The sequence below is a fragment of the Rhopalosiphum padi genome, chromosome 3 (genome assembly GCF_020882245.1).
Source record: "Rhopalosiphum padi isolate XX-2018 chromosome 3, ASM2088224v1, whole genome shotgun sequence".
NCBI classification, from domain to species: domain Eukaryota; kingdom Metazoa; phylum Arthropoda; class Insecta; order Hemiptera; family Aphididae; genus Rhopalosiphum; species Rhopalosiphum padi.
In genome coordinates this window covers 2,103,005-2,116,775 of record NC_083599.1, presented here as the reverse complement: position 1 = coordinate 2,116,775, position 13,771 = coordinate 2,103,005, and the positions used below count along the sequence as shown (strand labels likewise).

Here is a 13,771-nt window from a genome sequence, read left to right as displayed (position 1 = left end):
ATGTAGGTTCGAGGACTTCATCAAGCTTCTCCGCAGGCAGGCGCACATGGAATGAAGAATATGATGGGTATTTTGTCACTAATTTATTTATGGTCACATCTGAGTAGCTATTGGACAATTCAGATTCAAGCATAGTGGTCGTTACACGTGGCTCAAGTCTTGAGACAAAGATATCAATATGCCTCCGCACTGGCACTGAAGACAACTTGGAGGATACACTTTTATGAGAGCCAACGATAAATTTTGATTTTATGGACGCGGATAAACTAGTAGTCGATTGGATTGCAGGCTGTCTAGAATGAGTATCCGCATTCGGCTTGGAGAGTAAAGTAGCTGGTAGATTGTTTGAACCAGTATTTAAATTAGGAGAAGTGGTAACCTTAGCAGTCGTATTGAGACGGTTTAGCTTATCATGTAACTTAGAGTTACTAAGTGCTACAGATTTGAGCTCATCGACAACAGATTGAAGAATAGTGGCCACATTTAATGAGTTCTCAGAAGATAGCGATGTAGGGTTAGAAGAAGATCCTTTTAAGAATGTTGACAATTCCTCACTCAATTTCACCCCAGTAGGCAGTGGCGTATTTTGTATGCTTTTTAGGGGGGTGTCCAGTTAATATAGGTAATAGGTATATACTTATTTGTTAATTGGTGGCAATATTTCTCTGTTTTACGTCTAATACTACTAAGTTCATAATATACTCATCAAATATTGTAATGAAACATTTTTTATTTATTTAATTAAAAGTAGTAAATAGTAAGTTAATAAAAATAAAAGCAAATAAAAATAATTTTTAAAATAGAAAATAATAAATACACTTAAAATTATTATATAAATTAATATTTAAATAATAAATTCAAGACGCCTTTTTTTTAAGCTCAATTCCTTCATAACATCATCAGTAGTAATTTGTTCATTTCTGTGAATCGATAACATGGCCAAACCATTTAATCTCTTCTATAATAACATTTAAAATATATTAGTTTTAAATAAATAAAATAAACTATTCATAAATTATATTTACTTGAGATATCGTGTTTCGTAAGTAAGTCTTTATTCTTTTTAAATTTGAAAAGGTTCTCTCATTCGATGATGAAGAAACTGGTAATGTTGCAAAGATTTGTAGCAATTTAAAAACATTTGGATATATTTCTTGATTGCATAGTATTATTGCTTCCATTGCGTTTTTTGGTAAATTACAAGTCTCAACATTTTTTAAACGTCTTTGCCATAGTTTATATTCTGATAATAAAATAGAATCTTGACATTCACTTAAATCAGTCGTGTAAGTTTTTGCCAACTTCAAAAATGTCGTTTCATTTTGTTCAACAGATATTAGCGATTTAAAATCTAAAATTGTATTTTTGTGGTCGATGAATCTTGATTTTAGTTGTTCGATGAATGTATCTAAATAAGGTATAAATACGCTTATTCGAAAATAGGTTTCTGGTGATTCAGTGACAATATTAACTCTATTTTTTTGTCTGCCTGTTATTCTTGGCATAGATATATCTACATTAAATGTATTTGCTAAACCTTTTGAATCTTCAAAAATAGCATGAAATTCAATATCTACATTTGTTCGTAATGTCTGAAATTCTTTTAAGGTATCTTCGGCAAGGCTCATAGCTTCTACTAAATCTATATTTATCCGTTGTAATTGTTTTGATAATGGCAGTCCAAGACCAAATCCTTTAGCTACAATATGTAAACAGATAATAAATTCACCTTGTAATATGGAAGAACGCAAATTACTCGCTTGTGTAGATGTGTCTGAATCCGCCCAGTTAGAAATTAAGTCCAATGATTTAATAATACACTCAAAAAGTTCTAGAAAATCATTTACAGCATGATACCGTTCTATCCACCGAGTAGAGCATAGTCGTTTTAAAGATTTTTTTGTAATATTATACTCTTTAAATTCTTCAATTGCATTATTTAAAACATCTTTACGCTTCGGATAAATAAAAAAATCTCTAGTTTTTGAAATTGTCCCTAAACAATTCCTTATTCCTTGTACTGAGCAGGAATTAGATACAGAAAGATTTAATACATGTGCTGCGCAATGAATGTACAAGGCAAGTGGATAACTTTTGCGAATTACCGCTTGAACTCCATTGAATGCACCAGACATTGTAGAGGCACCATCGTATCCTTGTCCCCTCATATATTTCAAATCAATTCCAAATGCATGTAAACTATTTAATATTATGTTTGCTAAACCTATACCGGTCATGTCTGTTGTAGGGACAAATTGAAGAAAATCTTCATGGAGTACCTTAGTTTCAATATTTAAATATCTTACACATAAAGAAATCTGTTCTATGCCAGAGATATCTGCTGTTTCATCGGCAAGAATAGTGAAACATTTTTGAGAATTTACTCTTGTGACAATTTTTTTTAAAATAATATGATTGCAAGATTCTATTATTTCATTTTGAATTATAGGACTTATATACTTAATATTACCAGAAGATTCTAAAAATGATTTTAAGTCTGGATCTCCTTGTGCTCTATATCGAAGTATTTCTCGGAAGTTACCTTCATTTTTGTCAAGATGGACATTGTCAGCTTCTTCAATAGTTATTTTCCCTGAATCTCTATGACCTCTAAGGGAAATATTTTGTTTACCACATAATATAATTGTTTGAATTATTGGAATTATATTCTTTCGATTCTTTTCAATTTGATGTACTCTGCCTGTTTCTAATTTAGAAATTATAGATTGAGAAGGATTTTTTTGAACTTCAAGAAAATGATCAGCGCTACATACACAAGTTTTATGATATTCCCGATTTGAGTGTTCTTTGAAATCTTCTATTGCCTTTCTCCAGTTATTATATTTATTTTTTACTAGAGCACCTAATCCCTGAGAATTATGTCCATCAGACTTAGAGAAACTTACACATATTTTACAGTAAGCTCCGTTTTCTTTAGCTGAATATACCAGCCAAGGAAATTTTAAAAGCCAGGAATATTGAAATTTTAAATGTTTTGTTTTATTTTGTACAATGTATGATTTTGATGGAAATTTGTAATCTATTTGTGGAACCCAAATTTGTGTCAATACAATAGCTATTTCTTTTTCGGTTAATGTTCGATTAATATAGAATCCAATATCACGACAATTATAATCAGTATCAATGGTTAATTGGGAATCATAACTTAATGGGTTAATATTTGGAACAGTTAATGATTGTTCATTGGAATCCATTATTTTAGACGACTTTTTAAACTCACTTGATACAGTAGACGGTGATAGTTCTCGTTTGGACTGTATCTTAAAGAAAGAAGTTATAGAATTTTGATTTTTTTGTGACATTTCAATTAATATTTAATTCAATCTCTATTCTCTTTACTTTATATCTGAAATAATTATAATACAAAAATTGTATTTTCTAGGTCATAATAGTTTTATAATTAAAAATGCATGATGGATGGTTATTCTAAGTCTAACGCTCATGTGAATATGTGATCCTAGTCTTAATACTTAAATAATAATAAAGCAACGAGAAAAAATGACTTAAAAATATTACGATTCTATATAATTTAGATAAAGAACATCATATAATATGCCTATTATTAGTTTGAAAAATACTTAATTATAATGTTTTAATTTTAATGAATATTAATTTACGAATTATGTGCACTTGTGAAAAATAAATATTACAAATAATATACTCACCAATGACAATAATATGATAATATTACTATTTCACTGTATATTTTATCTGCATTGTTTCTTCGACGACGATTAAATGAAAAATGATTCAAATTCAATTGATAAATAATAATATGTTTTAAAATAAATGTACATGGACATTTAAAATCCAACGTATTAATATATATTAAAAAAAAACATCATTGTAATATATTTATATCTAAATATACACAAAAAACAAGTAACACAGACGCTTGAAGGCACGGGCCACGGAGCCGCAAGATAAAAATATAAATTGCATGTATAAAAATAACATAATATCATTTAAACATATTAATATACATTAGTACCTATATAGTAATCATCATCGATCACAATAATTTAATAATTATTACTATATATTTTGTTTGTTACATTCGATATCAGTGGTGCTATAAAAATAACAGTTTTATAAATAATTAAAACTATAATAGGATAATAAGTACATTATTTAAAACTAAATTTATTTTTTTCCGAATTAGTTTAGGACTTTATATAATATTAAAATAGTTCATAACGAATCACATATTTTTATTTGTCAAATTCCCTTTAAAATTTATCAAAATTAAAGATTGAATTTTTTTTTTTTTTTTGGTTTGGGGGGTGTCCAGACACCGTGGACACCCCCCCAAAATACGCCACTGCCAGTAGGTAGTGATTGAGTAATAATGAAGTCAACGAGCATGCTTTTTGTCCACTTATTCAGCTCAGTAGAAAGTAGATCATTACTTTGGGCCATTGCGTTAAACAACTAATAGCTTAACTAATAAGCAAATAATCAAAATTAATTAAAATAAAATAAGACGCCTTTGAAAATGTAGATAGGCCAATTAAATTACACCCGTCGCTAAAAGCAGCTATATGTGTTGGCCTTGACACGTGCCGTGTTCTAATCAAGAAAAATTCAGACGCGGGACGCCACTACTTAACGTTAGTCGATAAGCCGTAATTAACTGATAAAGTGAATTTATTTGGTATTACCTTTTCACGTTCACGTAGTATAACAGAATTAAAAAACTAACATTAAGTGAAGAAATATTAGGAAGACTGACTCAACAACGACACCAGTCATTCGCGCGCTTTTTTAAACTTAACGAGCTAAAAAACGTAAAAAACGGTTAATTATTTCCAAAGGAAACAAGAAGCGAACACAGAGCGTAATAGATTATAAACTAATTATGGCATAAATAATTATGATTGAGATGGCGCATGATTGGAAATGATTTTGAGAGTACTTGACAAGTGAGTAGTATTTAAGACTGGATTTTATGAGTATGGCTGCTCCGCCATGAGCTGTACCATCTGTATGGTTGGATTTGATTAGGCTATAACTAGGAATAGAAATGTACGAATACTCAGTGAAATGGGTTTCAGAGATTAGAGCGATGTCTATGCGTTTATCGAATAGCACACTCTGTAGTTGATTTACGTGATTTTTTAAACCATTTGCATTAAATAATAATTGATAATGAATTGTTGGTGTATGAATTATTCATTTTTTTTATTTAGAAGGGAAGTAATTACTTGAGTTAGGAGCGCGATCAACGGATTGATGAGTGACTTAAGTTCGTCCACAAAGGAAGATATGGTTACAGTTAGATCAGAAGGGGGGGTTGAAGGAGAAGACTGTGATGGTTGGCTAGAAGTGGCATGAGCATAAGTTTAAGAGGGGGCAGCTGAATTATTTCCAGATGAGGTTGGTAATGGGTGGTTAGCTTTTACATTATAATTGTTTACATTGTGTTTAATATTATCATATAAAAAGTTACTTTTTGGGGTTGGTGTCTTACGACGTTGTAATTCTTTGAAGACACTGCATCCTCTGTAGTTGGCTAGGTGGTCGCCAGAACATAAGGCACATTTGGCTGCTGTTTCACGAGTTTTGGTACATTCTGAAGATGGATGGAATGCGCTGCAGCGAACACAGCGTACAGGGTATCCGCAGTAAGCTCTTGTGTGGCCATAGTCTTGGCAGTTCAAGCATTGGCTTATTACTTTCGGTTTGTAAGGCTCTTCAACTTTGATTTTCGTATGGAGAAAAGAAGAGAGTTTGAAGATCTCATTTGAGTGGTCAGTGGGCTCGAGATCGACAAAGAACAGAGGTAATGGTGATTTACTGGTCTTATGTAGGACGTTAGTAACCTTTCTTACTTCGAATAGGCGCAATTTGAGTTCGCTTTTTATTAGTTCAGTGGATGTAGTACTGTAGTAGGGTGTAAGTTTCGCAAGACGACACGAGTAGGCTTGTCCTCCCTTAATTGGTACGTGTGAAATTGGGCATTTTGATCTCTCAGAAAATGGATCAATGTTCTATATGCATCGGGATTGGCGGTTTGAATTTTTAGACTATCTGCCAACGATTTGCAGAAAAAGTTGTCGACTCCAATTTTTTCAATTAGTGCTGCACACAGATCTGGAAAGTTCACTATGCCTTTCACAAAAATTGGTGGTGGTGGTTTGATTGGATTGACATAGTTTGGAGTTTCTGAGGTAGAGTTTTGCGTTTCAGTGGTAAGGTTTTGTGTGATTTGAGGTTCGACTTGCAATAGTTCGTACCGATTTTTAGTTATAAATAATTTTTTATTTTTATTTATATTAGGATCAGGAGAGCGTGGATCGGATGAATCTGATAAGTTTCTTTTGTTAGGCATATGTGTCCACTCGCCATTTGAAGTGTCATCTATGTTGTCATAAGGTGAACTCGGGTTGGCGGCATTGAGTGTAATATTATTTATATTATGTTGCTTGTTTAGGCGACCGACCTGTATATTCGCATTTTTATTTTTATTGTTATTTTTGTTTGGAGATTGGGACATGTTTATCAAGGGCAGAGGTCGTGCCACGCCGTTCAACGGCGATAACGCGACGTGTATTATATAACGGCACTGGTGGTTTTGCGCACTGAATTTATTTACATTATGAAAGAAGCGGTTTTTAGACGCACTGAGTTATAACAATTTTGTTAATTAGAGCACTGGTGAATGTGTTTTATTTTTTTCTTTATATATGTATAACATTTAAAATTTTCGGATAAAAAGTCAAAGCGAGATCACAAAAATTTTGCGGAGCGTTATAATACGTGTGCATCGAACAGTGTATTTTATAAAATATAAAAATTAAATTTATTACCACCCTAAAATTATAGGAAAATTAACCTACGCAAGTATCCTTCGACGCTTTTCAGCGAAATCAAGCTGTGCCATATTAAAGTTCAAACGTGCACCGTCACCGAAGAAACAGCTATAGTTTATTTCTTCATTCGTCTTCTTTACGCTTCGGAATGAAATTATTGAAATATTTTATGAAAATGAGAGTACTTGTCATGTACTGAAGGCTGTTGTTTGACGACTGTTCAATAAAATTATTAGAATGGTTAATCGTCTCCTACAAATGACGACGATTGTCGATTGCCACGGATGATAAATATTTTAATAATATGATAGATCATGTGTGTTTTTTTATAGAAGTCTACTATACTGATTTTAAAATAATCAATTTTTTTTTTTTTTTTTTTTATTTAATGATTATCAATCCCTTTTAAGCTAAGCTTGTGTTAGGGATTGAGAGTATACAGTGTTAAAAGAAATTAACAACAATTTTTAAATTATGTACATTAAAAAATTAAAAATAAAATATATACAGTCGAAAAGATTAAGTAATAAAAAACAAAACAAGTTGTCATATATACAATAACAAATTCTTGAGTATAATTACTTACTATTTAACATACAATAAAAATGAGGCATAAATATAAAATCAAATTAAAAATTTAGACTAATTCTAAAAATAACCAGTTATAAATAATATTTTTAACATTACCTTAACTTCCAGTCAAGTGCCACTAGTGGGTGGCTTCTTACTCACGTACTAATGTATTATTGTAACCCTTATCAAATATGCTAATTGTGCAAAATTGTACAGATTGTATATTAATATTGTGTAAAATAATAAAAAGAAAAACATTACCTTGATGTAAGTGAATATTTTTTTTTTGCTTCATATAAGGCATTAAATTAAAATAGGTGGGCCCCAGATAGTCAACAAATGATTGACCAAAAGATTTTTTTGAATACTTAATAGGAATGTCATAGACTCTATTTTCTCTTTTGTGTTATAGAAAGGTATACTGTTTTTTTTTATTAGACGTTTATAAATGAACATAATTACAATTTTTTTAATAAGTGATCGAATATGTAATACGCCCAAATCTAAGTAATTTTGTCTAGTTGATCCTTCCAGAGTACATTTATTTAAACAAATTCGTACTATATTATTTTGATTGACTTGCAACTGTCTTAAAACGCCATCTCCCATTCCACACAATACTAATAGACCATATTGATATATTGATTGATACAAGGCAAAATATATCATACGTATAGTTTTTTTTGGTATCAAGTTTTTGAGTTTATTAAATTTATATGTTATTGCGCGTAGCTTCCCTACAACATTATGTGAATGAAGATTCCATCATAGGTTGTTATCAAAAATAATCCCTAAGTACCTTATTCTTGAGACTTCTTTAATACGTTTGCAAGTGTGTACATTGCATATTTCACTATTAGTGCAACTATGTATTGTTATTGCGTTCATATTTGTAAGAGTTTTATTTATGGAAAAAGTCATGAACATAGTTTTTTCATCATTTAATATTAGATTTTTTTCACTAAGGCATTTATGAACTTCGTTTATATCAATTGTGGCTTTAAAATGAACTCCTTCCCACGTTTTGTTCCTGAAAAGTAGACACGTATCATCAGCATATGAGACTACCCGACCATCCAAATTAAGATCACATACCGAGAAGAGTTTTGTGATTTACTGTATCAAAGGCTTTAGCTATATAAGCTGTGTCGTACTATAAAGGGCGTCATCAGTACCTAAGCCAGGTCTAAAGCCAAATTGGTTATTAGATAACAGTTGATTTTCCTCCAAAAAAGTATTAGTCTAGCTTTAATTAGTTTCTCTAAAATTTTGGAAAAACTAGTCAGGAAGGATATTGGCCTATAATTGTTTATATTTTTACAATCACCACCCTTTAAAAGAGGCTGAACTACCGCAACCTTAAAATAATCAGGAAAAGTACTTTGTTTTATACTTAAGTCATAAATGTAAGCTAGTGGATTTACTATCAAATCAATACTATTTTTTAATAATTTAATTGTTACTCTGTCAAAGCCTGCTGCAGTGTCATCTTTAAAGTTATCGACAATTTTTAGAATATCTGAGTTCTCAATCTTTTTATTAATTAAATTGTCGAAAGAAAAATTGTGATTAACATTTGAAAATTCTTTGCTCAGCCCATAACCGGAGCTCTCAGCTAGTTGTTTTCCGATGTTAATAAAAAATTTATTAAAAATATCTGATACTACTTTCGGCACTATATTTGCATTATATACCTTATCATTACTTATTATAGTTTCAAATTTATCTTTACATTTAGTTATAGACCTCGTTACTTCGTTTATAAGTTGCCATGTCAATTTTGGATTAGAGGAGATATTTTTAAATCTCTTTTCATAGAATTTTTCTTTTGATAGCCTTAAAATGTTTGTGTAATTATTTTTATATTTTTTATAGTGTAATGCCAATTTTAAGTTATTTGGATTTTGTTTACATTTTAATGAGAGAGCTTGCTTGTGACGTGTTGTTGAACCTATAGATTCTAATGGCTAGTAATCATTTACTATCGATAACTTCTATATCCAAATACTTTAAAGAAAACTTAAAACAATTTAAATTTACTCCATGCGAGTATGTCCGGAGATCATAAATTTATGATCAATAATTTTAATTGTCTCTTGTTGTTCTAAAAAAGCTAAACACATAGCCATAAAAATAGAATTTTTATTTTGACCTGCACAATTATCACTGTACATGACAACATGGGTTATATTTGATGGCAAGTTTGCTAAATAATGAAAAACACAAGACCCAATATCATTGGCCCCACGTTTTGCAATGGTCTCATTCCATATATAGCATGATGCATTTGAAGTTAGTATATTATGAACTGTGAGATTGAAGGTCCACAGTTGTCTTTTATAAAATGCAACAGATGATTCCAAACTTGGAGTGGGCAGACATTGTTGTAGGTCAAAAGCTATCACACATTTATTGACATCATTTGTTTTTGAATCTTTTCTTTTGGCTTCATATGTTTCTTCTGCTTCATCATGATGCTTATTCTTTTTTATAAGTAAAGCAGCCTTTTCTTCACTTGAAGAAATATTGTTGGAAATCTGTATTTTAAAACTGTCACAGAGTGCACATGTGTCTTTTTTGGGATTTTTTATTTTTAAGCCGGCTTGTTTAAAATATTTTCTATAAACAGTAATACTAACAGGATCATTAACAGCTTTTACATAATCATCATAAACTAATTTCAAAGTGAAATGAGCTGGTAAGTATTTTTTCGTAGTCTCTTTACGACAATAGTGACTTTCATAAGATGGGAGCATTCTTATATGATCTAAGACTAAATTAATACTGTTTTGACTCTTTTTATTTTTGGCTGTGCTTTTACCTCTTTTATCGGGTGTCATTTTTTGGATGGGTGATTGAACTTTTTGTGTGCAGATTTTTTGAATAAATTTAGGTGTTTCTCCAAATATATTTAAAAAACACAATTTGCAGACAACAATCAATTCATTATTATTAGAAATAAAATATTTGTAAGTAATCTGTCGATTTTTTTGCTTCTCAGGTGTATCAGTTCTTTTCCTATTAGCAACTTTCTTGGTAGAAACTATAAGATTTGCTATGTAAGAAATTCGTCTATCATAAGATTTCAAGGACCAATACGCATCAAATAGAGTTTGTTGTAAATTGCGGTCAATTTTTTGCTTACATTTAGATCTACAGTCAGTTGATGGTTTTAACATCCTTGCTGGAACAAGCTTTCCTTTTTGTGTAATATATTCTTTACCACTATTCCTTTTTGCTTTAATATTTTGTCTAAATTGTCTAGTAATTCCTTTTATGCTAATCCGCTTTTTTTTATCAACACTCATAACAACATCTAAGATTTAAAAAAATATATAATATTAAGACTTACCTAACAACCTTTAAGATTTTCATACTATATTTTTAACATTAATACCTGATTGAACATGTTCAGGTGTTCTAATATAATACTAATATCATCATGATTGTCATGCTGCATTAATACATTATTAAAATCATTATTAATATTACTATAATTATTGCTAGTATTATCAACATCCATAACAGTAACTAGGATTAAAAAAATATGTATTATTTAGACTTACTTAACAATCTTTAAAGGACCATGAAACAAAAAAAAAATGATTTTTTTTTTATACCTTTATATAATATTAGAAATGAAAACTAAATTGTTCGTCTTTTCAAAAAAATTATCCGATCACTCCTTCTGTGTTAATTAGCGATCGTACGTATACGCGTGACGTCACTGGTGCGCACGGATTTGTGCCGCCGTATTATTTCAAGCGGTATTTTACATGGCGTTTTATAAACACTTATTTAAAATGAAAACTACTACTCCTAAAATGGCGAAGAAAATATTAAGTATTAAGTTAACATTTATTGAAATATATTAATGCATTATTACAATGAGTATTTGAGTTTTACAGTTTACATTTAGTATAGACAGAATAGTATAAATTTAAAATGGTGTACTATATTTCAACAATTAAATTATTTAAAAATACTTAACTATTAGTTTATATTTTTAGAATCTTGTGAATTTTTTTTTCATTAAATCGTCGTAACTAGGTTTTGGTTGAAGAACTATATTGTTAGGTAACGCGGGTAAACTGAATTTTTCTGATATTATTGAATTATTTTCTTTCATATGAACATGGACTTCTTGCATAATATTTTTGCGCCACTCATCAGTTTTATTTAATTCATATTTTTTTTTTTATGACATATCTACTGGCTGGTTTGGAAAATACTATTTTCTCTCCGACTTCCTTTTTATTTACATTGTTATTATGATCTAGTATAGCAATGATACTTCTCATATACATACCTTTGTATTTTAAGTGAATACGTTTTGGCATATATTTTAATCGTAAATTGTGATACGACTCTAATCTACCAGTATGTACAAAATGAGTAGCATGTGTCAAATCCTTTAAAAAGTCTTTTGCCATGATAATTTTTTCATAGCGTAATATGATTCGCTTTCTGGGTCTATCCACAGTTTATTTCGTATTTCATTTTCATTTAATTTTTCATGCTCGCATCTCTTTTTTACACCATTATCTTCCCACTCATGCTCATTTGATATGTGTTTTAATATAGATGTAAATTTATCAATGAGTTTTTCTTCATCTCCTTCACATGTCTGTGCTGACCACCAAAGATGATTGTTAATTGACGATTTCCATAAAAAAGCATCAGGGTATTTCTTTTCGAGTGGTTTTAATCATTTCATTAAACTCTTACTTAAATGCCAAATATCGAATTCATGTTTAATATTTGGATGCTGTGTACGGATAAATGCACGTATACCTTTATGTCTATCTGTTAAAAACAACTCGATTTTACAATTACTACTATTAGTTAAATCCATTAGTAATTGTTCACAGGCTTGCCTTTCTAAATCCCCTTTAAATTGGCCCTTTTGAACTAATTTAAAATCTATGATTTTTCCCGTGTTGATATCCATAACTGAATTTATGAAGCACTACGAGTAAATCCAATACAAACAATAAACTATGTGGGAAGAACTGCAATACACCCAAGAAATTGGTGTTTGTGTAAAAAGTGTCCTATTCTGCAAACTGACAAAGAATGTATTTGTTGTTTTGAGTTCGAAAATACATCGAAATTGCATTCTAATATTAAATGCGTGACAGAATTATCATCTTTTAAAAAAATTATTATGGACGAAGAAGTTTTGAACATTACTAGGCAACAAATGATTTTGAAAACTAATGATGTAAAACGAAAAAAAATGCTTTCAACATTAAATCCGGAAAACAAAACTTGGAGATTTATATGTTACAAACAATTTACGCATTGGATAAATTCATGGACTGCAATAGGAAAAGGTAATTTATCTATATTTATTATTAATTAGTAATTATTAATTGTATCGTTAATACTTAATTTTATAGGAAATCGTGTATGTATTCCAGCATGTGTTGTACAAGCTATTCGAAATAAGTACCCTGAAAATAATGGAATATACGTAGGTTTAAAGAAAACTACAGCAAATAAGAAACTTGAATAAATTTGAACTCTAAATTAATTGTAATAAATAAGTTTGAATAAGATTAGTGTAACTCAGTATTCATTTTATACTTTATTATTTTTTATTATTCATAAAAACCTACATTATGATTATGTAAGTACGTCTATAATCACATATAATATACTAATAGGTACTATAGTATATTTAGTTATTTAAAATAATGAATAAATATCTAATACTAAATTTGTATTATATTATAATAGGTACTTTTATTTTTTAATCGATGGTTTATGTAGTTATTAATTATATTTATTTAAATGCTATAGTATTTTAAATCATAAATGAGCATTCAAAACTATTTTATTTATTATAGTTAAGTTATGTTATACTAAAAATAATTAATTTAAATAACTTACCTCTAGCCTCTAATTATAATTTAATAGCAACTAAAAGCAACTGCGAATGACGGCTGAAGAATGACAAATGACAATTAATAATATCCTCTAGATCCTAGTTTGTTATTCATGTTATTAAATAGGAATTATCTAATACGATATAAATAACTTTTAATGTCAATAATAATAAATGATAATGATATTATATCGTTACAGAAATTAATTCAGTCTAATATTTTGTATATTTTAATGCATCATATAAAATATCTACTACGTAAAATAATACGGCCGCACAAATCCGTGCGCACCAGTGACGTCACGCGTATACGTACGATCGCTATTTAACACAGAAGGAGTGATCGGATAATTTTTTTGAAAAGACGAACAATTTAGTTTTCATTTCTAATATTATATAAAGGTATAAAAAAAAAATCATTTTTTTTGTTTCATGGTCCTTTAAGTTATTTATATTTATATTTTTAACATTAATA

At 29.5% G+C, this 13,771-nt stretch overlaps 2 protein-coding genes across 2 annotated transcripts; one reads left to right on the top strand and one right to left on the bottom strand.

Annotated features, from left to right (window-relative positions):
* Window positions 1-844: 844 nt before the first annotated feature.
* On the bottom strand, window positions 845-1,789 carry LOC132923949 (52 kDa repressor of the inhibitor of the protein kinase-like). The gene is made up of 2 exons (XM_060987965.1): window positions 1,026-1,789; window positions 845-958 (listed from the first exon to the last, which is right to left on the bottom strand). Exons 1-2 carry the CDS (start codon window positions 1,626-1,628, stop codon window positions 845-847), a joined length of 717 nt encoding a protein of 238 aa, XP_060843948.1. The 5' UTR covers window positions 1,629-1,789.
* Window positions 1,790-12,366: 10,577 nt separating this feature from the next.
* On the top strand, window positions 12,367-12,924 carry LOC132924006 (uncharacterized; the record flags this gene model as incomplete). The annotated part of the gene is made up of 2 exons (XM_060988059.1): window positions 12,367-12,742; window positions 12,809-12,924. Coding segments are annotated over 2 exons (492 nt in total), but the record flags the coding sequence as incomplete, so codon positions are not given.
* Window positions 12,925-13,771: the final 847 nt, after the last annotated feature.

Coding starts and splice junctions, on each gene's coding strand:
- LOC132923949 (XM_060987965.1), bottom strand. CDS start 1,628: ATGAGCCTTGCCGAAGATACCTTAAAAGAATTTCAGACATTACGAACA. Junction 959..1,025: donor TACGAAACACGATATCTCAA/GTAAATATAATT, acceptor ATGTTATTATAG/AAGAGATTAAATGGTTTGGC.